A 21,893-nucleotide genomic window follows, 5' to 3' on the forward strand; every position below is an offset into this window, starting at 1 on the left:
AAGGTGCGGTTCACGGAGCAGGTTCGTTCGCTCCCATACTCCACCAAGTTTGACACTTTAAGAGGTACGGAATACTTCCGTGTTATTCATGATCGGCAGGTGCGGGTCTGCAGGCTCTGCATCAAGCCGGGGCACATTTTTAAAGACTGCCCGGAATTTAAATGCTTCAGATGTGGCGAGCGTGGGCATTATGCGAGGGAGTGTGACACGCGGAACGGAGAGGACAGAGAGGAATTGGTGGGCGAGGAGGAGGAGGGGGTTGGCGAGCTCGTGCCAAAACAGAGCCCAAGAGTAGAGGCCGGTAGCGAGGTCGGAGGAGACGAAGAGGGACAGGAAGACGCATCCGACGAGCGGGACCGGGAAACTGAAATGGAGCAGGACGAATGGGGAGAGGAGAGCATGGAGCAAGGCGGTGGCAGAAAGCAGAAGAGGGCCGGAGCAACAGCTAAGAAGGAGAAGAAGCGGCGGAAGGCATTCGAGAAAAGAAGGGAGGAGAAGGGCGAGGATGTGGAGGGGAGGCCACAGAGGTACAGAGGAGCACGAAAGGAGGTGGAGGTGGAGGAGGAGGGGGCGTTGAAGGACGCAGTCGCTAATGCACAACGACGGTGTACCATGAGGGGAACTGAGATGGACAAGAGACGGGGGCTGCTGAGTGGCGAACAGCTGGGAAGTGGCAAGTAACTATTTTGATGATGGGTTATATTTATTATTATTTTTGTTTAGCTTTCATGGCCACTGTAACTTCCATAAATGTAAATGGGTTAAGGGACAGGAGAAAAATGAAGGGTTTACTGTATGTGTACAGGAGTGATATAATGTGCATACAGGAGACAAATTGGGATGAGGGGAGAGTGGAGGTAATGAGGGAGGAATGGGAGGGTGAAATGTTTTATAATAATGGGGCGAGTAATGCAAGAGGGGTAGCAATACTAATTAAAAAGGATAAGGTGGATGACATAAGGGAGGTGTATAGGGATCAAGCAGGGAGGGTTTTGGCAATAGAATTTACGTATCGGAAAGTGGATTTCAGACTTATTAATATATATGTGCCTAATGTGGAAATGGATAAGAGGAGTATTATAGAGGAGGTGAAAGAGTTAATAGTGGGGAGGTGTATTGTCGTGGGGGACTTCAATATTAAATGTAGCAGATTAGACATCGGTAAGGGTGTAGAACTTAGAGGGGACAAGTCGAGAGCTATGCTATTGGAGATGATGGCAGACAAAGGCCTTGTGGATGTATGGAGATATGAGAATCCAGAGAAGAGAGAATTCACGAGGAGGCAGATGAGGGAGGGGGTGCTAAAGCAGAGTAGAATAGATTTAGTTTTAGTGCAGGCGGACAGCATTAGGTATATAGATAGATTTAGACATCATGGAAATAGTTTTAGCGATCACGATGGGGTAAGGTTTACAATTAAGATAGGGGGTGGGGAGGTAGGGGGGGGGGTGTGGATCTTGAATGCGGGGTATGTCAGTGAAGAGGAGTACAGGCAGCAGATTAAGGGGCTGTTGGATAGAGAGAATGAGAGGAGGGCAGGTTATGCAGAGTGCGACGGTATGGACAATGGAGTGGGGGAGAGATGGGAGAGAATGAAGAATAGGATTAAATCGATTAGTATTCGGTATAGCAAGAGGAGGAAAGAAAGGATGATGAGGGAAGAGAACGTTTTGAGGGAAAGATTGGGGGTGGAGTTAGGGAAGGCAGAGGATGAGGAAGGGTACAGCATGGAGAAGTATTTAGAGGTAAAGATGGAGCTGGATAGGTTTGAGAAGGAGAAGTGCAGGGGAGCAATTTTGAGGAGCAAGGCAAAATATACTCTGGAAGGTGAGAGGTGTACCGGTTTTTTTCTGGGTTTAGAAAAAAGAAAGCAGAGTAGGGCATATATTAATGAAATCAATAATAAGGATGGGGTGGCAACAGAGGATTATGTGGAGATATTGGAGAGGGTGCAAGAGTTTTATGGGGAGTTGTATAAAAAGGGGGGGGTAGATGAGGGTAGTATAGATGAGGTGTTGGATAGCGTGCAGAGCAAGGTGAGTGAGACGGATAGGGTGTGGTGTGATAGAGAAATAAGTGAATCAGAGGTGATAGAAGCAATTGGAGGTTTGACAAGTGGGAAAAGCCCAGGGAGTGACGGGATAGGGATTGAGTGGTACAAAGAGTATAAGAATGAGGTAGCACCAATTTTGGTGGAGGTGTTTAGAGGGATGGAGAGGACAGGGTTAGTACAGGATAGAATGGTGGAAGGGGTGATAACAATTTTATATAAGAAAGGTAGCAGACTAGATCTAGGGAATTATAGGCCGATTAGTTTAATGAATGTGGATTATAAGATCCTGACCAAAGTGTTAGCCAATAGGGTGAAGAGAGTAATCGGGGAGATAGTGCAGCCAACACAGAGTTATAGTGTACCGGGTAGGGATATAGCGGACACAATAGGGACAGTTAGGGATGTGATAGAGTATATGAAGAGGGATGGGATAGGGGGGGTAGTGGTGGGGATAGACTGGAACAAGGCGTTTGATAGGGTAGAGCACGAGTTTCTGTTTAGGGTGTTAGAGAAGTTTGGGTTTGGAGAGAAGCTGGTGGGATGGGTAAGGAGGTTATACGGGGGTGCACAGAGTTGTATAAAGGTGAATGGGGTTTTGACAGACAGGTTTGTGATAGGGAGGTCAGTGAGGCAGGGGTGTCCGCTGTCAGCACTACTGTATGCTATAGTGGTAGAGCCACTGGCTACACTCATTAAGGAAGATGACAGGGTGGAGGGGATAGTTTTGCCATATGGAGGGAGGTGTGTCATAAATCACTATGCAGATGACACAACAATCACGGTTAGGGATGGAGGGAGTGTGAGGAGGGTGTTGGAGTTGGTGGAGAAGTATGGTAGAGCATCAGGGGCAAAGATCAATAAAGACAAGTCCGAAATTATGTATATAGGAAGGGTAGAGAGAGTAGAGGTGGGGCTACGGGTGGAAGAGGCATACATGAGGGTGTTGGGTGTAAATTTGGGTGTGGATAGCGAGGGGGCTAGGAATGCCACATGGACAGGGGTGATAAGTAAAATAGGAACTGTATGCAATGCATGGAGGGCGAGGAAGTTGAGGTTGAAAGGGAAGGTGGTTGTGGTGAATAGTATGTTGATGTCAATATGTGTGTATGTGATGAATGTGATGGAAATGCCAGCATGGGTGATGAATGAGCTGAACAAAATTGTGTGTAACTTTATTTGGGAAGGGAAAGGGGTGAAGATTGCACAGAAAACACTTGTGGGGAGGAGAGGGAAGGGGGGTTTAAAGTTAATAGATCTGGAAATAAAAAGAAAAGCCATGAGAATTAGGACTGTGCAAAAATATATGATGGGAAGGTGTCAATATGGTTGGAAGGAAATGCTGAAAAAGTACATTAATGATGTGGGAGGGATGGGGGAGAATGGTTGGTTTATGGGGTTTAAGCCGTCAATGACGGTGGGGATACCTGAGTTTTACCGGGAGGTGTTGGAGGCGTGGAGATGTCTGTTACCTAAAATGGAATATGATTGCGATGAGATGCAGAGCTTTTTAAATCTGCCACTGTTTTTAAATGAAAAAATAAAATGTAACAACAGGACTTTGCATGTACCCCAATTTATGGAAGGTGGGATTAGGCAGGTGAGAGATGTGATGAATGAGGTGATCCCAGGATTCCTCAGAGGGAACTGTATTTATGATTCTGTATGTGAAGTGGAGGGGATGGAGTGTAGAGTAAAAGTAAGAAAGATTTATGAAAGGATTAAATTGAGCCTGCCAGTGGAGTGGGTCGACCTCATAAAGGGTGGGTGTGTAGGCCGGGAAGCAGGAGACTTGCCTGAGCTATATGTAATGGAGGAGGGGGTGAAGTGTAAAATGAAAAATATGTCTGTGAAGAAAGTATATGGATGGTTGATAGATGAGGTGTTTAAAGAGCCAGCAGCAGAAAGGGTGTGGAGGAGAGTGTTTGTGGGATATGAGGTGGGAAAAATATGGTCTAATATCAATGTGAAATATAACAGTATTGACTGTGATAACAATGATTTCCTCATGAGGCACAACAGAATCTATACTAATGTGGTCTTGCATGAAATTAATGAGGAGGTAAATGCTATGTGTGATGTCTGTGAAGGTGGCCGTGAGAGTTTTATTCATTATTTTCTGGAGTGTGACAGTTTGATGGAATTTTTCGAATTTCTTAAAACACTGCTGAAGGACAATTGGGCAATGGAGTTAGGCGTGGAGGATGGGTGGAGGACTTTATTTTTATTTGGGGTTGTTGGGAAGAGGAAGGGGGTGAATGTTGGTGTACTGAATTATGTCTTAAGTCATGCCCGGCACGCTGTAGTGCTTAGACGGAACTATGCACATTTTGAAGGGAGGACAGTGAATATTAAGCATCTGTTTAAAGCTATAATGAAAAGGGATGTAGGAATGGTGTGTAAATATGGCGGGGAGGAAGTAACAGACTTTTTCGTGAGTGGGAATTCACTGATAAAGGAAGTGGATGGGGGAGGCATTTGCTTTAATTGGGGAACGAATGTCGATGGGTGAGTCTGTGTTGATGTTATTGGAAATGGGGAAAAAAAAAAATGTGGGAAATAGTAAGTAAAAGCATTGTGCTTGTAAACTTGTGAATTTGTGAACTGTAAAAAACATTAATAAAAAGATTTAAAAAAAAAATGGATAAGGCGTCTGACTTCGGATTAGAAGACTAAGGGTTCGAGTCCTTTCGTGGTTGTCATCAGCATGATGGATCTTGATTGCTGTTGAAGAACTTTAAAAGCCATAAGTTGTTCTCGTTTTTGGAATCAAGCCATCTCAAAGTGTTTATCTGAACTCGATGGATCGCGACTCCTGTCGAGCTGTCGAAGATGCTTGATGGAAAAAGTTGTTCACATGTTGTAGGAAACAGTCTGTCTCAAAGTGTGTGTGGTTAGATCAGCAAGAAGTGAATACATGTCGTTACGGATAAGGCGTCTGGCTTATGGTGAGAAGATTGAGAGTCGCTTCCTGGTTGTCCACAGAATTGTGTTCCTTTCTCTGAACTAGATCCATCTTGACTCCTCTCAAGTTGTTGAAGATGCCTAATTAAGGAATGGTGTTCTTGTAATTGGAAACAAGCTATCTCAAAATGTTTGTTGTTAATTCTTAAGCAAGAGACCACTTGGCGTAATCGATAGGGCATCAGACTTCCGATCTGAAGATTAAGGCTTTGAGTCCTTTCGTGGTTGTCATCAGCATGATGGATCTTGATAGATGTTGAAGAACTTTAAAAGCCATGAGTTGTTCTCGTTTTTGGAATCAAGCCATCTTAAAGTGTTTATCTGAACTTGATGGATTGCGACTCCAGTCGAGCTGTCGAAGATGCTTGATGGAAAAAGTTGTTCACATGTTGTAGGAAACAGTCTGTCTCAAAGTGTGTGTGGTTAGATCAGCAAGAAGTGAATACATGTCGTTACGGATAAGGCGTCTGACTTAAGGAATAGTGTTCTCGTAATTGGAAACAAGCTATCTCAAAATGTTTGTGGTTACTTCTGAAGCAAGAGACCACGTGGCCTAATGGATATGGCGTCTGACTTCCGATCAGAAGACTAAGGGTTCGAATCCTTTCGTGGTTGTCATCAGCATGGTGGATCTTGATTGCTGTTGAAGAACTTTAAAAGCCATAAGTTGTTCTCGTTTTTGGAATCAAGCCATCTCAGTGTTTATCTGAACTCGATGGATCGCGACTCCTGTCGAGCTGTCGAAGATGCTTGATGGAAAAAGTTGTTCACATGTTGTAGGAAACAGTCTGTCTCAAAGTGTGTGTGGTTAGATCAGCAAGAAGTGAATACATGTCGTTACGGATAAGGCGTCTGACTTAAGGAATAGTGTTCTCGTAATTGGAAACAAGCTATCTCAAAATGTTTGTGGTTACTTCTGAAGCAAGAGACCACGTGGCTTAATGGATAAGGCGTCTGACTTCGAATCGGAAGATTAAGGGTTCGAGTCCCTTTGTGGTTGTCATCAGCATGATGGATCTTGATTGCTGTTGAAGAGCTTTAAAATCCATAAGTTGTTCTCGTTTTTGGAAACAAGCCATCTCAAAGTGTTGATCTGAACTTGATGGATCGCGACTCCAGTCGAGCTGTCGAAGATGCTTGATGGAAAAAGTTGTTCCGATGTTGTAGGAAACAGTCTGTCTCAAAGTGTGTGTGGTTAAATTAGCAAGAAGTGAATACATGTCGTTACGGATAAGGCGTCTGGCTTATGGTGAGAAGATTGAGAGTCGCTTCCTGGTTGTCCACGGAATTGTGTTCCTTTCTCTGAACTAGATCCATCTTGACTCCTCTCAAGCTGTTGAAGATGCCTAATTAAGGAATGGTGTTCTTGTAATTGGAAACAAGCTATCTCAAAATGTTTGTGGTTACTTCTGAAGCAAGAGACCACGTGGCCTAATGGATAAGGCGTCTGACTTCGGATCAGAAGACTAAGGGTTCGAGTCCTTTCGTGGTTGTCATCAGCATGATGGATCTTGATTGCTGTTGAAGAACTTTAAAAGCCATAAGTTGTTCTCGTTTTTGGAATCAAGCCATCTCAAAGTGTTTATCTGAACTCGATGGATCGCGACTCCTGTCGAGCTGTCGAAGATGCTTGATGGAAAAAGTTGTTCACATGTTGTAGGAAACAGTCTGTCTCAAAGTGTGTGTTGTTAGATCAGCAAGAAGTGAATACATGTCGTTACGGATAAGGCGTCTGACTTAAGGAAGTGTTCTCGTAATTGGAAACAAGCTATCTCAAAATGTTTGTGGTTACTTCTGAAGCAAGAGACCACGTGGCCTAATGGATAAGGCGTCTGACTTCGGATCAGAAGACTAAGGGTTCGAGTCCTTTCGTGGTTGTCATCAGCATGATGGATCTTGATTGCTGTTGAAGAGCTTTAAAAGCCATAAGTTGCTCTCGTTTTTGGAATCAAGCCATCTCAAAGTGTTTATCTGAACTTGATGGATCGCGACTCCAGTCGAGCTGTCGAAGATGCTTGATGGAAAAAGTTGTTCACATGTAGGAAACAGTCTGTCTCAAAGTGTGTGTGGTTAGATCAGCAAGAAGTGAATACATGTCGTTACGGATAAGGCGTCTGATTTAAGGAATAGTGTTCTTGTAATTGGAAACAAGCTGTCTCAAAATGTTTGTGGTTACTTCTGAAGCAAGAGACCACGTGGCCTAATGGATAAGGCGTCTGACTTCGAATCAGAAGATTAAGGGTTTGAGTCCCTTCGTGGTTGTCATCAGCATGATGGATCTTGATTGCTGTTGAAGAGCTTTAAAAGCCATAAGTTGTTCTCGTTTTTGGAAACAAGCCATCTCAAAGTGTTTATCTGAACCTGATGGATCACGACTCCAGTTGAGCTGTCGAAGGTGCTTTATAGAAAAAGTTGTTCACATGTTGTAGGAAACAGTCTGTCTCAAAGTGTGTGTGGTTAAATTAGCAAGAAGTGAATACATGTCGTTACGGATAAGGCGTCTGACTTAAGGAATAGTGTTCGCGTAATTGGAAACAAGCTATCTCAAAATGTTTGTGGTTACTTATGAAGCAAGAGACCATGTGGCCTAATGGATAAGGCGTCTGACTTAGGATCAGAAGATTAAGGGTTCGAGTCCCTTCGTGGTTGTCATCAGCATGATGGATCTTGATTGCTGTTGAAGAGCTTTAAAAGCCATAAGTTGTTCTCGTTTTTGGAAACAAGCCATCTCAAAGTGTTTATCTGAACCTGATGGATCACGACTCCAGTTGAGCTGTCGAAGGTGCTTTATAGAAAAAGTTGTTCACATGTTGTAGGAAACAAGTCTGTCTCAAAGTGTGTGTCGTTAGATCAGCAAGAAGTGAATACATGTCGTTACAAATAAGGCGTCTGACTTAAGGAATAGTGTTCTCGTAATTGGAAACAAGCTATCTCAAAATGCTTGTGGTTACTTCTGAAGCAAGAGACCACGTGGCCTAATGGATAAGGCGTCTGACTTAGAATCAGAAGATTAAGGGTTCGAGTCCCTTCGTGGTTGTCATCAGCATGATGGATCTTGATTGCTGTTGAAGAGATTTAAAAGCCATAAGTTGCTCTCGTTTTTGGAAACAAGCCATCTCAAAGTGTTAATCTGAACCTGATGGATCACGAATCCAGTTGAGCTGTCGAAGGTGCTTTATAGAAAAAGTTGTTCACATGTTGTAGGAAACAAGTCTGTCTCAAAGTGTGTGTGGTTAAATTAGCAAGAAGTGAATACATGTCGTTACGGATAAGGCGTCTGACTTATGGTGAGAAGATTGAGAGTCGCTTCCTCGTTGTCCACAGAATTGTGTTCCTTTCTCTGAACTGGGTCCGTCTTGATTCCTCTCAAGCTGTTGAAGATGCCTAATTAAGGAATGGTGTTCTTGTAATTGGAAACAAGCTATCTCAAAATGTTTGTGGTTAATTCTTAAGCAAGAGACAACTTGGCGTAATCGATAGAGCATCTGACTTCGGATCAGAAGATTAAGGGTTCGAGTCCCTTCGTGGTTGTCATCAGCATGATGGATCTTGATTGCTGTTGAAGAGCCTTAAAAGCCATAAGTTGTTCTCGTTTTTGGAAACAAGCCATCTCAAAGTGTTGATCTGAACTTGATGGATCGCGACTCCAGTCGAGCTGTCGAAGATGCTTGATGGAAAAAGTTGTTCCCATGTTGTAGGAAACAGTCTGTCTCAAAGTGTGTGTGGTTAAATTAGCAAGAAGTGAATACATGTCGTTACGGATAAGGCGTCTGACTTAAGGAATAGTGTTCTCGTAATTGGAAACAAGCTATCTCAAAATGTTTGTGGTTAGTTCTGAAGCAAGAGACCACGTGGCCTAATGGATAAGGCGTCTGACTTCGGATCAGAAGATTAAGGTTTCGAGTCCCTTCGTGGTTGTCATCAGCATGATGGATCTTAATTGCTGTTGAAGAGCTTTAAAAGCCATAAGTTGTTCTCGTTTTTGGAAACAAGCCATCTCAAAGTGTTGATCTGAACTTGATGGATCGCGACTCCAGTCGAGCTGTCGAAGATGCTTGATGGAAAAAGTTGTTCCCATGTTGTAGGAAACAGTCTGTCTCAAAGTGTGTGTGGTTAAATTAGCAAGAAGTGAATACATGTCGTTACGGATAAGGCGTCTGACTCTTGGTGAGAAGATTGAGAGTCGCTTCCTTGTTGTCCACAGAATTGTGTTCCTTTCTCTGAACTGGGTCCGTCTTGACTCCTCTCAAGCTGTTGAAGATTCCTAATTAAGGAATGGTGTTCTTGTAATTGGAAACAAGCTATCTCAAAATGTTTGTGGTTAATTCTTAAGCAAGAGACCACTTGGCGTAATCGATAGGGCATCAGACTTCCGATCTGAAGATTAAGGGTTCGAGTCCCTTCGTGGTTGTCATCAGCATGATGGATCTTGATTGCTGTTGAAGAACTTTAAAAGCCATAAGTTGTTCTCGTTTTTGGAATCAAGCCATCTCAAAGTGTTTATCTGAACTTGATGGATCGCGACTCCAGTCGAGCTGTCGAAGATGCTTGATGGAAAAAGTTGTTCACATGTTGTAGGAAACAGTCTGTCTCAAAGTGTGTGTGGTTAGATCAGCAAGAAGTGAATACATGTCGTTACGGATAAGGCGTCTGACTTAAGGAATAGTGTTCTCGTAATTGGAAACAAGCTATCTCAAAATGTTTGTGGTTACTTCTGAAGCAAGAGACCACGTGGCCTAATGGATGAGGCGTCTGACTTAGAATCAGAAGATTAAGGGTTCGTGTCCCTTCGTGGTTGTCATCAGCATGATGGATCTTGATTGCTGTTGAAGAGCTTTAAAAGCCATAAGTTGTTCTTGTTTTTGGAAATAAGCCATCTCAAAGTGTTTATCTGAACCTGATGGATCACGAATCCAGATGAGCTGTCGAAGGTGCTTTATAGAAAAAGTTGTTCACATGTTGTAGGAAACAAGTCTGTCTCAAAGTGTGTGTGGTTAAATTAGCAAGAAGTGAATACATGTCGTTACGGATAAGGCGTCTGGTTTATGGTGAGAAGATTGAGAGTCGCTTCCTCGTTGTCCACAGAATTGTGTTCCTTTCTCTGAACTAGATCCATCTTGACTCCTCTCAAGCTGTTGAAGATGCCTAATTAAGGAATGGTGTTCTTGTAATTGGAAACAAGCTATCTCAAAATGTTTGTGGTTAATTCTTAAGCAAGAAACCACGAGGCCTAATGGATAAGGCGTCTGACTTCGGATCAGAAGATTAAGGGTTCGAGTCCCTTCGTGGTTGTCATCAGCATGATGGATCTTGATTGCTGTTGAAGAACTTTAAAAGCCATAAGTTGTTCTTGTTTTTGGAAACAAGCCATCTCAAAGTGTTTATCTGAACTTGATGGATCGCGACTCCAGTTGAGCTGTCGAAGATGCTTTATAGAAAAAGTTGTTCACATGTTGTAGGAAACAAGTCTGTCTCAAAGTGTGTGTGGTTAAATTAGCAAGAAGTGAATACATGTCGTTACGGATAAGGCGTCTGACTTGAGCCTAAACCATGCAACGGAACGTAAATCCCAATAGAAGCAACTCAATCGCTACCAAGACGAAATTTTTGACACCTAGGTTGTCTATTTAGGCCAAATATTGACTGAGTTTTAGGGGGGCAAAAAGAAAAAAAGAAAAAAAACTAGAGAGGGTACAATTTCTGGGGAAATTGTAGGGTGTGCTTGCTTGCATCGGTTGCACAGGGGTCCGTTTTTGAATGACATTTTTACAACTGATTTCTGTATATTTTATATGAAAATGCATAGTTATTATTTATAAAGATTAAATAGATTAAAAAAAAACAGACAAAAATGCTGCTCATTTACAACTGAAAATACGAGTGAAGTGTAGAATGAAATGGATGTCTTCTCATTTCCCCTGCAAGAGGCAGCCTCATCGTTGAATCAAAACAAATACATTTGGCAGACCGGTGTAAAAATTGACCTAATCTCTATGACTTAAACGTCATTTTAAGTTTTTCCCTTCTCCTGATATTTTCAGGCATGTAGCCTACTCATTGCATTCATTCATTAATAAAGAACTCCCTTTGAAGATTATTCTACGACGTTACCCGGCAGTAGAAGATGGAATCGCGATTCAAACAGTACCATCTGCTAACTGAAAATATGCCCCCCAAAACGTAAATAAGCTTGACATTTATTTAGTGGAAAATCGCTCATTCATAAAAAGCTCACTGGTAGCGACCATTGTCAGTAACAACGCAAAATGCGATATAGCCCTGTGTGGAGAAGCTGCCCTGGTAAATTGTACTACTACGGTACAGTACTAGTAGACTACTGCTGTGTTCGTCTTGGTAGCGATTGCGTTGGTTGAATTTGATTTAACGTTCCGTTGTACGGTTTAGGCTGAAATTAATTATTTTCATGAACAGATTGACAAAGTTTAGGCTGTGGCAATGATGTTCAGGTTAGTAGTTAGATAGATTTTTGATTTAAGTTAGGGGAGTGCCGAACATGTTCTGTCGCCATTTGACTTCCTACAGCTGTGTAGATGTTTTTGTAGTGTCTCGCGTAGGCTACAGCGTTTCAGTTAGCAACACTGGTTTGAAACCACAGGTAATGATAATTTCACCCACAAATCGTTTACTTTTTATGTAATGTCATAATAAATCCTACAACGAAAATGTATTTGTGAGTAATGTTTATTTTAACGATTGAAAACAGATGCATCATAGACCACTGTAGTATGTGTTACCCGGGCAACAGAGGCTAATGTCATGATGCTAATACTTCAGTGAAATAGTAGACTACTGTTTCCGAAAGTAGATGTACTTCCTTCATAAAATCAGCTTATATTGTACATTACACGTCACAATTGTGTGTCATATCACAAAGTAAAATTAGTAAATAGTTATCACCCTGGCCTCTTTGCTTGTGGCGTTTCTGCAGCTGCCTTGCAATGAGACGGGCCACGTCGACCTAGATTAAATTGATAAGGTCGGAACGAAGGGAGACAAATGGTAACCGCGGTCGGACCCGTCTGCCAAGCGGCCGTGCGGCTGCGGCCCCTTTGGAATCAGACTGGCCACGTCTGCCGCCGCCGCCGACGACCAAGCCCCTTAAATCGACAGAGATACTTTCTTGTCGAAAAACGGCCAAATTGAATGGTGTTCGATTGCGTATCGGAGGAATCCGAGGCTGCTGTCGCAACGTGAAAGTACGGAGAGGACCCCCAGAGGACCCACAGCTTACGCCGTTTCCCACGCTCACGACATCGTCTCCGCATTTTTACTCTTTGTCACGCCACAAATCGAAAGAGTAATCTTGGACGTGACAAATCGGGAAGGTTATCTGAAACGCGGAGAGGAGTGGAAAGCCATGGACGCCACTGACCTACGTGCCTACATAGGGCTGCTAATCCTGGCAGGGGTGTACAAGTCCCGAGGCGAAGCGGCCGCCAGTCTATGGGACGCGCAAAGCGGCAGAGCGATTTTCCGCACCACCATGCAGCTGAAACTCTTCTACACCTATTCGACGTCGATACGATTTGACGACCGTGGGACACGAGCGGCGAGACGCGCGACGGAAAAGTTGGCGGCGATAAGAGAGGTCTGGGATATGTGGGTAGAGAGATTACCACGCCTCTACGACCCAGGGCCCGAAGTGACCGTGGACGAACAACTGCTCGCGTTCAGAGGACGGTGTCCTTTCAAGCAGTACATGCCAAGCAAACCGGCGAAATACGGCATCAAGTCGTGGGTCGCGTGCGATGCAAAATCAAGCTACGCTTGGAAGATGCAAGTCTACACCGGGAAGCAGATGGACGGAGTCCCGGAGAGGAACCAGGGGATGCGCGTCGTGCTCGACGTGACAGAGGGCCTGAAGGATCGCAATGTCACGTGTGACAATTTCTTCACCTCTTACGAACTCGGACGAGAGCTCATGGCGACGAGAAACATGACCGTGGTTGGCACCGTGCGAAAGAACAGGGCCGAGCTCCTGTCCGAGCTGCTGACGACGAAGACGCAACGGGTGCTGTCGTCGCAGTTCGCCTTCACTCCAACCACCACTCTGGTTTCCTACCTCGCGAAGAAAAATAAGAACGTTTTACTCATGAGCACACGCCACACAGACGCTGAAATCAGTGACAGAAACGACGGCAAACCGACCATCGTCCTGGATTATAATTTGAACAAAGGCGGAGTCGACAATCTGGATAAGGTCATCACGGCCTACAGCTGTAAAAGGAAGACGGCCCGCTGGCCCCTCGTCATCTTCAGCAACATCGTTGACGTCTCCTCCTACAACGCCTTTGTGATATGGAGAGAGGTCAACCCCAACTGGATGCCGCGTAAGCGCAACAAGAGAAGGTTTTTCCTCGAGCAGCTCGGAAGGGCCCTTGTGACTCCGCTGATCGAAAGAAGACGATGTCTGCGCCGCACTGGAGCTGCTGCCGCGGTTGTGAAAGATCTACGGATGGCCAGCTGTCGCGATCCGCCTCCTCAGCGGCGACCCGGAGAGGATGGCGCAGCCGCCACCGCCGCCTCCTCATCGGCAGGACCGACGTCGCCGGTCCCTGCCAGTAAGAGGAAGAGATGTCAAGTCTGCCCGGTGAAGAAGGACCGTAAAACGTTCACCGTTTGTCGCGGGTGTAAGAGGCCTGTCTGCAAATCCTGTTCGCATGTATACTGCCCCACATGCCCCACCGAGCTGGGCTTCGGCCAAGGAGAGGTTCCCGTTGACCCTGGACGACCCGCGGGAGTGTGTGCAGAAGACTGAACAACTCAGTCGAGTGCAGAAGAGGGCTTTGCTCAAGCCACAGCGCTGCTAACGCTACTACCAACACATGCATGGGATGTATATATGATGTATTAGGACGGCGGGCTGGAGGTTCTATCCCTAGTGCTGTCTGCGGGTCGTTGTGAAGCACGGTGTCATGCGTGGTGTGACAACTTTTCATGATACAAAAATAAAGTGAAACATTTGATTTTATTCCTCGCGTTGTCTTCCTAGCCTAGTCGTGGTGAAGCAAACTGACGTTGTGACAACTTTTTCATAATAAAAAAAAAAAAAAGTGAACCCTTTTATTTCTAGCCTTGTCTGCCTAGCCTATTAGTACACTCTCGCGCTGTATCCTAGTCTGCGCTGTGACTCACCATACCTAGTCTGTTACGCCACCCTCGTGCTGACAACCTTTTGTAATACAAAAATAGTGAAGTGAAACATTATCCGTCAAAATAAAAATGAAATCATATTTGCCCTGACCGTCAAGCGAACCCGGGCCACGGAGCTGAAAGCCCCACATTCTTGCCACTAGACCACCAGGGAGATACTTGTTTATTGCGCTGTCTCTGCCTTTTTGTTAGACACAGCAACGTCTGTGTTGTTTATTACGAGACCCCGCACTGTCTCCGGTTCCTTGTGACCCACAGCGGTCTTCTGACAACTTTTCATAATACAAAAATAAATAAAGTCAAACCTTTCATTCCCACGCTGTGGGTCACAACGACCCCCGAGACAGCGCGAAGGTGGCGTAATATACAACGCTGTGGGTCACAACGACCCCCGAGACAGCGCGATGGTGGCGTAATATACAACGCTGTGGGTCACAACGACCCCCCGAGACAGCGCGAAGGTGGCGTAATAGACAACGCTGTGGGTCACAACAACCCCCGAGACAGCGCGAAGGTGGAGTAATATACAACGCTGTGGGTCACAATGACCCGGAGACAGCGCGAAGGATAAGTTCAGGTTGCATAGACAATGAGGAGAGCGTAAGGGTTATTGTGCTGTCTCTGCCTTTTTGTTAGACACGGCAACGTCTGTGTTGTCTATTACGAGACCCCGCACTGTCTCTGGTTCCTTGTGACCCACAGCGGTCTTCTGACAACTTTTCGTAATACAAAAATAAATAAAGTCAAACCTTTCATTCCCACGCTGTGGGTCACAACGACCCCCGAGACAGCGCGAAGGGGGCGTAATAGACAACGCTGTGGGTAACAACGACCCCCGAGACAGCGCGATGGTGGCGTAATATACAACGCTGTGGGTCACAATGACCCAGAGACAGTGCGAAGGATAAGTTCAGGCTGCATAGACAATGAGGAGAGCGTGAGGGTTAAGCGAACGTGATAACCGCTACACTACGGAAACTGCCAACTCCTGAAAGACAGAAGCCCAGTGCACACACAAACACGCAAGTAACAAGGAAACAGAACAAGGACACACATTTAAAATCTTGACATGGGCATTTTGGCTCATGAACTAGTTGATACTCTTCTTCAGCAAGCTAGCAACAAATGAGATTGTTCAAAGCAACCTTTCCCAATCCTGGACCTCAGGTTTCCCTGCTCTGCATGCGTTAGACCTGATTGGACCCTTACCAAGCTCTACAGAAAACGACGGAGCATGTGGCACCAGGGTACTCCAACAAACTTGTAACTGTCGACAATGCATCAATTATTTACGAGACTGCTGATAAAAGGGGACATGTGTCCGCCCGGTCTCGAACCGGGGACCTTTCGCGTGTGAGGCGAACGGGATAACCACTACACTACGGAAAACTCTTCCTAACCAACAACAGAATCTCACTGCACACCCACACACACACAAACAAGGACACAGAACGGGGACACGCCTTTATCATGTCAAATGGGCATTTGGGCTCATGAACCAGTTGACATGGTTCTTCAACAAGTCAGCGGGCACTGAGACGGTCTAAGGCAGTGGTTTGCAACCCTTGTCCTCAGGCCAGGATGCTTTAGATCAGTGGTTCTTAAACCTGTCCTCAGGGAACCCCTGTCCTGCATGTTTTTAGAGGTTTCTTGGCTCCAACACACCTGATTCAAATGCATGTTCGTTACCAGGCTTCTAGAGAGCTACATAACGACCCACTTATTTGAATCGGGTGTGTTGGAGCAGGGAAACATCTCAAACATGCAGAGCAGGGCAGAGCAGGGCAGGTGGGACCAGGATCGCGAACGACTGGTCTGAAGGTCTCAGAAGTAACAAAGGTCCTTGGCCCATGACATTCATGGTAATCTTGCTGAACGGGATTCTACCGACTGGTAGAAACAACGGAACGGCTTAAAAGGCGAATCCGCACAAGTGGCACTGACTTCCCATTTCAAAGAATGACATGTCAACTCCACTGAATCATGGGACTTCTTGGGACATTGGGACTACATGGGACATTAACTACTCTCGAGAGGATCGCCATTGGACTAAAACCGAGGAAAGATGCATTAGTTTCCACCCGGTCTCGAACCGGGGACCTTTCGCGTGTTAAGCGAACGTGATAACAGCTACACTACGGAAACTGCCAAATCCTGAAAGACAGAAGCCCAGTGCACACACAAACACGCAAGTAACAAGGAAACAGAACAAGGACACACATTTAAAATCTTGACATGGGCATTTCGGCTCATGAACTAGTTGATACTCTTCTTCAGCAAGCTAGCAACAAATGAGATTGTCCAAAGCAACCTTTCCCAATCCTGGACCTCAGGTTTCCCTGCTCTGCATGCGTTAGACCTGATTGGACCCTTACCAAGCTCTACAGAAAACGACGGAGCATGTGGCACCAGGGTACTCCAACAAACTTGTAACTGTCGACAATGCATCAATTATTTACGAGACTGCTGATAAAAGGGGACATGTTTCCGCCCGGTCTCGAACCGGGGACCTTTCGCGTGTGAGGCGAACATGATAACCAATACACTACGGAAACTTCTTCCTAACCAACAACAGAATCTCACTGCACACCCACACACACACAAACAAGGACACAGAACAAGGACACGCCTTTATCATGTCAAATGGGCATTTGGGCTCATGAACCAGTTGATATGGTTCTTCAACAAGTCAGCGGGCACTGAGACGGTCTAAGGCAGTGGTTCTCAACCCTTGTCCTCAGGCCAGCATGCTTTAGATCAGTGGTTCTTAACCCTGTCCTCAGGGAACCCCTGTCCTGCATGTTTTTAGAGGTTTCTTGGCTCCAACACACCTGATTCAAATGCATGTTCGTTACCAGGCTTCTAGAGAGCTACATAACGACCCACTTATTTGAATCGGGTGTGTTGGAGCAGGGAAACATCTCAAACATGCAGGGCAGGGCAGGTGGGACCAGGATCGCGAACGACTGGTCTGAAGGTCTCAGAAGTAACAAAGGTCCTTGGCCCATGACATTCATGGTAATCTTGCTGAACAGGATTCTACCGACTGGTAGAAACAACGGAACGGCTTAAAAGGCGAATCCGCACAAGTGGCACCAGGGTAGCTGACTTCCCATTTCAAAGAATGACATGTCAACTCCACTGAATCATGGGACTTCTTGGGACATTGGGACTACATGGGACATTAACTACTCTCGAGAGGATCGCCATTGGACGAAAACCGAGGAAAGATGTAGAAGTTTCCGCCCGGTATCGAACCGGGGACCTTTCGCGTGTTAAGCGAACGTGATAACAGCTACACTACGGAAACTGCCAACTCCTGAAAGACAGAAGCCCAGTGCACACACAAACACGCAAGTAACAAGGAAACAGAACAAGGACACACATTTAAAATCTTGACATGGGCATTTCGGCTCATGAACTAGTTGATACTCTTCTTCAGCAAGCTAGCAACAAATGAGATTGTCCAAAGCAACCTTTCCCAATCCTGGACCTCAGGTTTCCCTGCTCTGCATGCGTTAGACCTGATTGGACCCTTACCAAGCTCTACAGAAAACGACGGAGCATGTGGCACCAGGGTACTCCAACAAACTTGTAACTGTCGACAATGCATCAATTATTTACGAGACTGCTGATAAAAGGGGACATGTTTCCGCCCGGTCTCGAACTGGGGACCTTTCGCATGTGAGGCGAACGTGATAACCACTACACTACGGAAACTTCTTCCTAACCAACAACAGAATCTCACTGCACACCCACACACACACAAACAAGGACACAGAACGAGGACACGCCTTTATCATGTCAAATGGGCATTTGGGCTCATGAACCAGTTGATATGGTTCTTCAACAAGTCAGCGGGCACTGAGACGGTCTAAGGCAGTGGTTCTCAACCCTTGTCCTCAGGCCAGCATGCTTTAGATCAGTGGTTCTTAACCCTGTCCTCAGGGAACCCCTGTCCTGCATGTTTTTAGAGGTTTCTTGGCTCCAACACACCTGATTCAAATGCATGTTCGTTACAAGGCTTCTAGAGAGCTACATAACGACCCACTTATTTGAATCGGGTGTGTTGGAGCAGGGAAACATCTCAAACATGCAGGGCAGGGCAGGTGGGACCAGGATCGCGAACGACTGGTCTGAAGGTCTCAGAAGTAACAAAGGTCCTTGGCCCATGACATTCATGGTAATCTTGCTGAACGGGATTCTACCGACTGGTAGAAACAACGGAACGGCTTAAAAGGCGAATCCGCACAAGTGGCACTGACTTCCCATTTCAAAGAATGACATGTCAACTCCACTGAATCATGGGACTTCTTGGGACATTGGGACTACATGGGACATTAACTACTCTCGAGAGGATCGCCATTGGACGAAAACCGAGGAAAGATGTAGAAGTTTCCGCCCGGTATCGAACCGGGGACCTTTCGCGTGTTAAGCGAACGTGATAACAGCTACACTACGGAAACTGCCAACTCCTGAAAGACAGAAGCCCAGTGCACACACAAACACGCAAGTAACAAGGAAACAGAACAAGGACACACATTTAAAATCTTGACATGGGCATTTCGGCTCATGAACTAGTTGATACTCTTCTTCAGCAAGCTAGCAACAAATGAGATTGTCCAAAGCAACCTTTCCCAATCCTGGACCTCAGGTTTCCCTGCTCTGCATGCGTTAGACCTGATTGGACCCTTACCAAGCTCTACAGAAAACGACGGAGCATGTGGCACCAGGGTACTCCAACAAACTTGTAACTGTCGACAATGCATCAATTATTTACGAGACTGCTGATAAAAGGGGACATGTTTCCTCCCGGTCTCGAACTGGGGACCTTTCGCGTGTGAGGCGAACGTGATAACCACTACACTACGGAAACTTCTTCCTAACCAACAACAGAATCTCACTGCACACCCACACACACACAAACAAGGACACAGAACGAGGACACGGCTTTATCATGTCAAATGGGCATTTGGGCTCATGAACCAGTTGATATGGTTCTTCAACAAGTCAGCGGGCACTGAGACGGTCTAAGGCAGTGGTTCTCAACCCTTGTCCTCAGGCCAGCATGCTTTAGATCAGTGGTTCTTAACCCTGTCCTCAGGGAACCCCTGTCCTGCATGTTTTTAGAGGTTTCTTGGCTCCAACACACCTGATTCAAATGCATGTTCGTTACAAGGCTTCTAGAGAGCTACATAACGACCCACTTATTTGAATCGGGTGTGTTGGAGCAGGGAAACATCTCAAACATGCAGGGCAGGGCAGGTGGGACCAGGATCGCGAACGACTGGTCTGAAGGTCTCAGAAGTAACAAAGGTCCTTGGCCCATGACATTCATGGTAATCTTGCTGAACGGGATTCTACCGACTGGTAGAAACAACGGAACGGCTTAAAAGGCGAATCCGCACAAGTGGCACTGACTTCCCATTTCAAAGAATGACATGTCAACTCCACTGAATCATGGGACTTCTTGGGACATTGGGACTACATGGGACATTAACTACTCTCGAGAGGATCGCCATTGGACGAAAACCGAGGAAAGATGCAGAAGTTTCCACCCGGTCTCGAACCGGGGACCTTTCACGTGTTAAGCGAACGTGATAACCGCTACACTATGGAAACTGCCAACTCCTGAAAGACAGAAGCCCAGTGCACACACAAACACGCAAGTAACAAGGAAACAGAACAAGGACACACATTTAAAATCTTGACATGGGCATTTCAGCTCATGAACTAGTTGATACTCTTCTTCAGCAAGCTAGCAACAAATGAGATTGTCCAAAGCAACCTTTCCCAATCCTGGACCTCAGGTTTCCCTGCTCTGCATGTGTAAGACCTGATTGGACCCTTACCAAGCTCTACAGAAAACGACGGAGCATGTGGCACCAGGGTACTCCAACAAACTTGTAACTGTCGACAATGCATCAATTATTTACGAGACTGCTGATAAAAGGGGACATGTTTCCGCCCGGTCTCGAACAAGGGACCTTTCACGTGTTAAGCGAACGTGATAACCCCTACGCTACGGAAACTGCCAACTCCTGAAAGACAGAAGCCCAGTGCACACACAAACACGCAAGTAACAAGGAAACAGAACAAGGACACACATTTCAAATCTTGACATGGGCATTTGGGCTCATGAACTAGTTGATACTCTTCTTCAGCAAGCTAGCAACAAATGAGATTGTCCAAAGCAACCTTTCCCAATCCTGGACCTCAGGTTTCCCTGTTCTGCATGTGTTAGACCTGATTGGACCCTTACCAAGCTCTACAGAAAACGACGGAGCATGTGGCACCAGGGCCCGGTTTTTCAAAAGGTTCAATCCGGATCAAATTGATCCGGATTTAGTAATCCTTTTTTTTGCGATCCGTGATCACGTAATCCATCTTACTTTTGAGCCAGTTTTTCAAAGCAACATCGTATTGGATCAATCTGATCCGGATAGGAACTTTTCAGGATCACCAAATCTGGATAACCAGTGCTCAAACAGGATAGGAAATCACAATGTAGAACCATATATAAAGAGCAACAAGTAGAATAGCCAGTGTGGGGTCAATATAAGTTTATTTTTATTTGAAATGAAAACACACACATTTAAAAAAAATTAAAAACAAGAAAACCCCCACCCCATCCTCTTCCAGCAGTCCGCTCATCTGAGACCTACAACACAAACACTGTACATTGAGGATATTTATAACAAGTTTCAAATATAGATGTATTGAATAAAAAAAAAGACTGTCAAATAATCCACAATAATTTCAGACTTCCTCATCTGATGTGGAGAGACCAGCTTGTCTGAGCGTAGCCTTTAGGAGGCGGATCTCAAGTCTGGCCTTGGTTTGCTGCAGTTTGGTCAGAGTCAGTTGTTCCTCTGCCAGACGAAGCTGTGCTTCTGCCCTTTCAGTCTCTTTTTGCAGAAGTGCCTTGTAATCATCATCTTTGTTTGGTGAAGGGCGCTTCAAGCCTTTCCTCTGAGATCCTGTGGCAACTACCACTGGCTCAACCAATGAGGATCCAGCTTCTTCCTCAGGAACAGAGCTGAGATCCAATATAAATACGCGCTCTGGATCAGCCTCAGGAGGAACTGGCAGATTCTCCTCCTCCTCAATCCAAGGCTCGCCATCCCCTACAACACCTTGAATACCATGGAGAGCTTGCGACTTCTCACCTCCAATGATGTCGAGGACCACATCTGTGTAATCTCCCCTCTTAAATGGCTTGTTGCCTGTTTGTGGGTTTTTGGCTTCAGCATGGTGCTTTGTTGCCCTGGCCTTAAGATTCTTCCACCGCAATTTGATTTGGTCTGTGGTCCTCTTCTGGCCAGACCCTATGGCATTCACATTTTCTGTGATTAAAATCCAAACATCATTTTTCTTTTTGTTGGTATCCTTAGCAGAATTAAAACTTCCCACTATTGTTCCATAATGGCACCCTCTAGTAGTGCATTGGTTTCAGCAGCAGTGAAGTTACAGCTTCTTGAGTCCATGGTTCCACAAGACAAAACCAATCAGTTGTAATAGGTGTGTTTGAAAAGACCAACTACACAGCCATATAAATCAGCCTTTCTCAGAGGATTCACAGAGAGACAGTGAAATGGCAGGTGTTGTCCACCGCCACCACCACTTTGCCAGGAGAGGATACCGTCAAAGGGTGTATGTTGAACGTACCAAGCCACTGGAGCAATACACCACTGAGGAGCTGTAT

At 45.5% G+C, this 21,893-nt stretch overlaps 1 protein-coding gene and 16 non-coding genes across 17 annotated transcripts in view; 10 read left to right on the plus strand and 7 right to left on the minus strand.

The window, feature by feature from the left end:
• Positions 1 to 13,845, plus strand: part of LOC134029314 (uncharacterized) — a 14,295-nt gene extending 450 nt beyond the window's left edge. Inside the window, exons 1-4 of the mRNA XM_062473402.1 lie at positions 1 to 64; positions 296 to 677; positions 12,233 to 13,616; positions 13,786 to 13,845. The exon at positions 1 to 64 is cut by the window's left edge and continues 450 nt beyond it. Coding sequence (XP_062329386.1) covers positions 1 to 64; positions 296 to 677; positions 12,233 to 13,616; positions 13,786 to 13,845 — 1,890 coding nt within the window. The remainder of the gene's footprint in view (positions 65 to 295; positions 678 to 12,232; positions 13,617 to 13,785) is intronic.
• On the plus strand, positions 5,557 to 5,629 carry trnag-ucc (transfer RNA glycine (anticodon UCC)). The gene has a single exon. It is a non-coding gene; the product is annotated as a tRNA-Gly (tRNA).
• trnar-ucg (transfer RNA arginine (anticodon UCG)) lies at positions 5,942 to 6,014 on the plus strand. The gene has a single exon. It is a non-coding gene; the product is annotated as a tRNA-Arg (tRNA).
• On the plus strand, positions 6,435 to 6,507 carry trnar-ucg (transfer RNA arginine (anticodon UCG)). Its single transcript has one exon. It is a non-coding gene; the product is annotated as a tRNA-Arg (tRNA).
• trnar-ucg (transfer RNA arginine (anticodon UCG)) lies at positions 6,820 to 6,892 on the plus strand. Its single transcript has one exon. It is a non-coding gene; the product is annotated as a tRNA-Arg (tRNA).
• Positions 7,204 to 7,276, plus strand: trnar-ucg (transfer RNA arginine (anticodon UCG)). Its single transcript has one exon. It is a non-coding gene; the product is annotated as a tRNA-Arg (tRNA).
• On the plus strand, positions 7,591 to 7,663 carry trnal-uag (transfer RNA leucine (anticodon UAG)). The gene has a single exon. It is a non-coding gene; the product is annotated as a tRNA-Leu (tRNA).
• Positions 7,979 to 8,051, plus strand: trnal-uag (transfer RNA leucine (anticodon UAG)). Its single transcript has one exon. It is a non-coding gene; the product is annotated as a tRNA-Leu (tRNA).
• trnar-ucg (transfer RNA arginine (anticodon UCG)) lies at positions 8,860 to 8,932 on the plus strand. Its single transcript has one exon. It is a non-coding gene; the product is annotated as a tRNA-Arg (tRNA).
• Positions 10,234 to 10,306, plus strand: trnar-ucg (transfer RNA arginine (anticodon UCG)). The gene has a single exon. It is a non-coding gene; the product is annotated as a tRNA-Arg (tRNA).
• Positions 13,846 to 16,260: 2,415 nt separating the features above from the next.
• Positions 16,261 to 16,333, minus strand: trnav-aac (transfer RNA valine (anticodon AAC)). The gene has a single exon. It is a non-coding gene; the product is annotated as a tRNA-Val (tRNA).
• Positions 16,334 to 16,670: 337 nt separating this feature from the next.
• On the minus strand, positions 16,671 to 16,743 carry trnav-cac (transfer RNA valine (anticodon CAC)). Its single transcript has one exon. It is a non-coding gene; the product is annotated as a tRNA-Val (tRNA).
• A 682-nt stretch (positions 16,744 to 17,425) lies between these two features.
• trnav-aac (transfer RNA valine (anticodon AAC)) lies at positions 17,426 to 17,498 on the minus strand. Its single transcript has one exon. It is a non-coding gene; the product is annotated as a tRNA-Val (tRNA).
• Positions 17,499 to 17,835: 337 nt separating this feature from the next.
• trnav-cac (transfer RNA valine (anticodon CAC)) lies at positions 17,836 to 17,908 on the minus strand. Its single transcript has one exon. It is a non-coding gene; the product is annotated as a tRNA-Val (tRNA).
• A 673-nt stretch (positions 17,909 to 18,581) lies between these two features.
• Positions 18,582 to 18,654, minus strand: trnav-aac (transfer RNA valine (anticodon AAC)). Its single transcript has one exon. It is a non-coding gene; the product is annotated as a tRNA-Val (tRNA).
• A 337-nt stretch (positions 18,655 to 18,991) lies between these two features.
• trnav-cac (transfer RNA valine (anticodon CAC)) lies at positions 18,992 to 19,064 on the minus strand. The gene has a single exon. It is a non-coding gene; the product is annotated as a tRNA-Val (tRNA).
• Positions 19,065 to 19,737: 673 nt separating this feature from the next.
• trnav-aac (transfer RNA valine (anticodon AAC)) lies at positions 19,738 to 19,810 on the minus strand. Its single transcript has one exon. It is a non-coding gene; the product is annotated as a tRNA-Val (tRNA).
• Positions 19,811 to 21,893: the final 2,083 nt, after the last annotated feature.

The sequence above is a fragment of the Osmerus eperlanus genome, chromosome 11 (genome assembly GCF_963692335.1).
Source record: "Osmerus eperlanus chromosome 11, fOsmEpe2.1, whole genome shotgun sequence".
NCBI lineage: Eukaryota > Metazoa > Chordata > Actinopteri > Osmeriformes > Osmeridae > Osmerus > Osmerus eperlanus.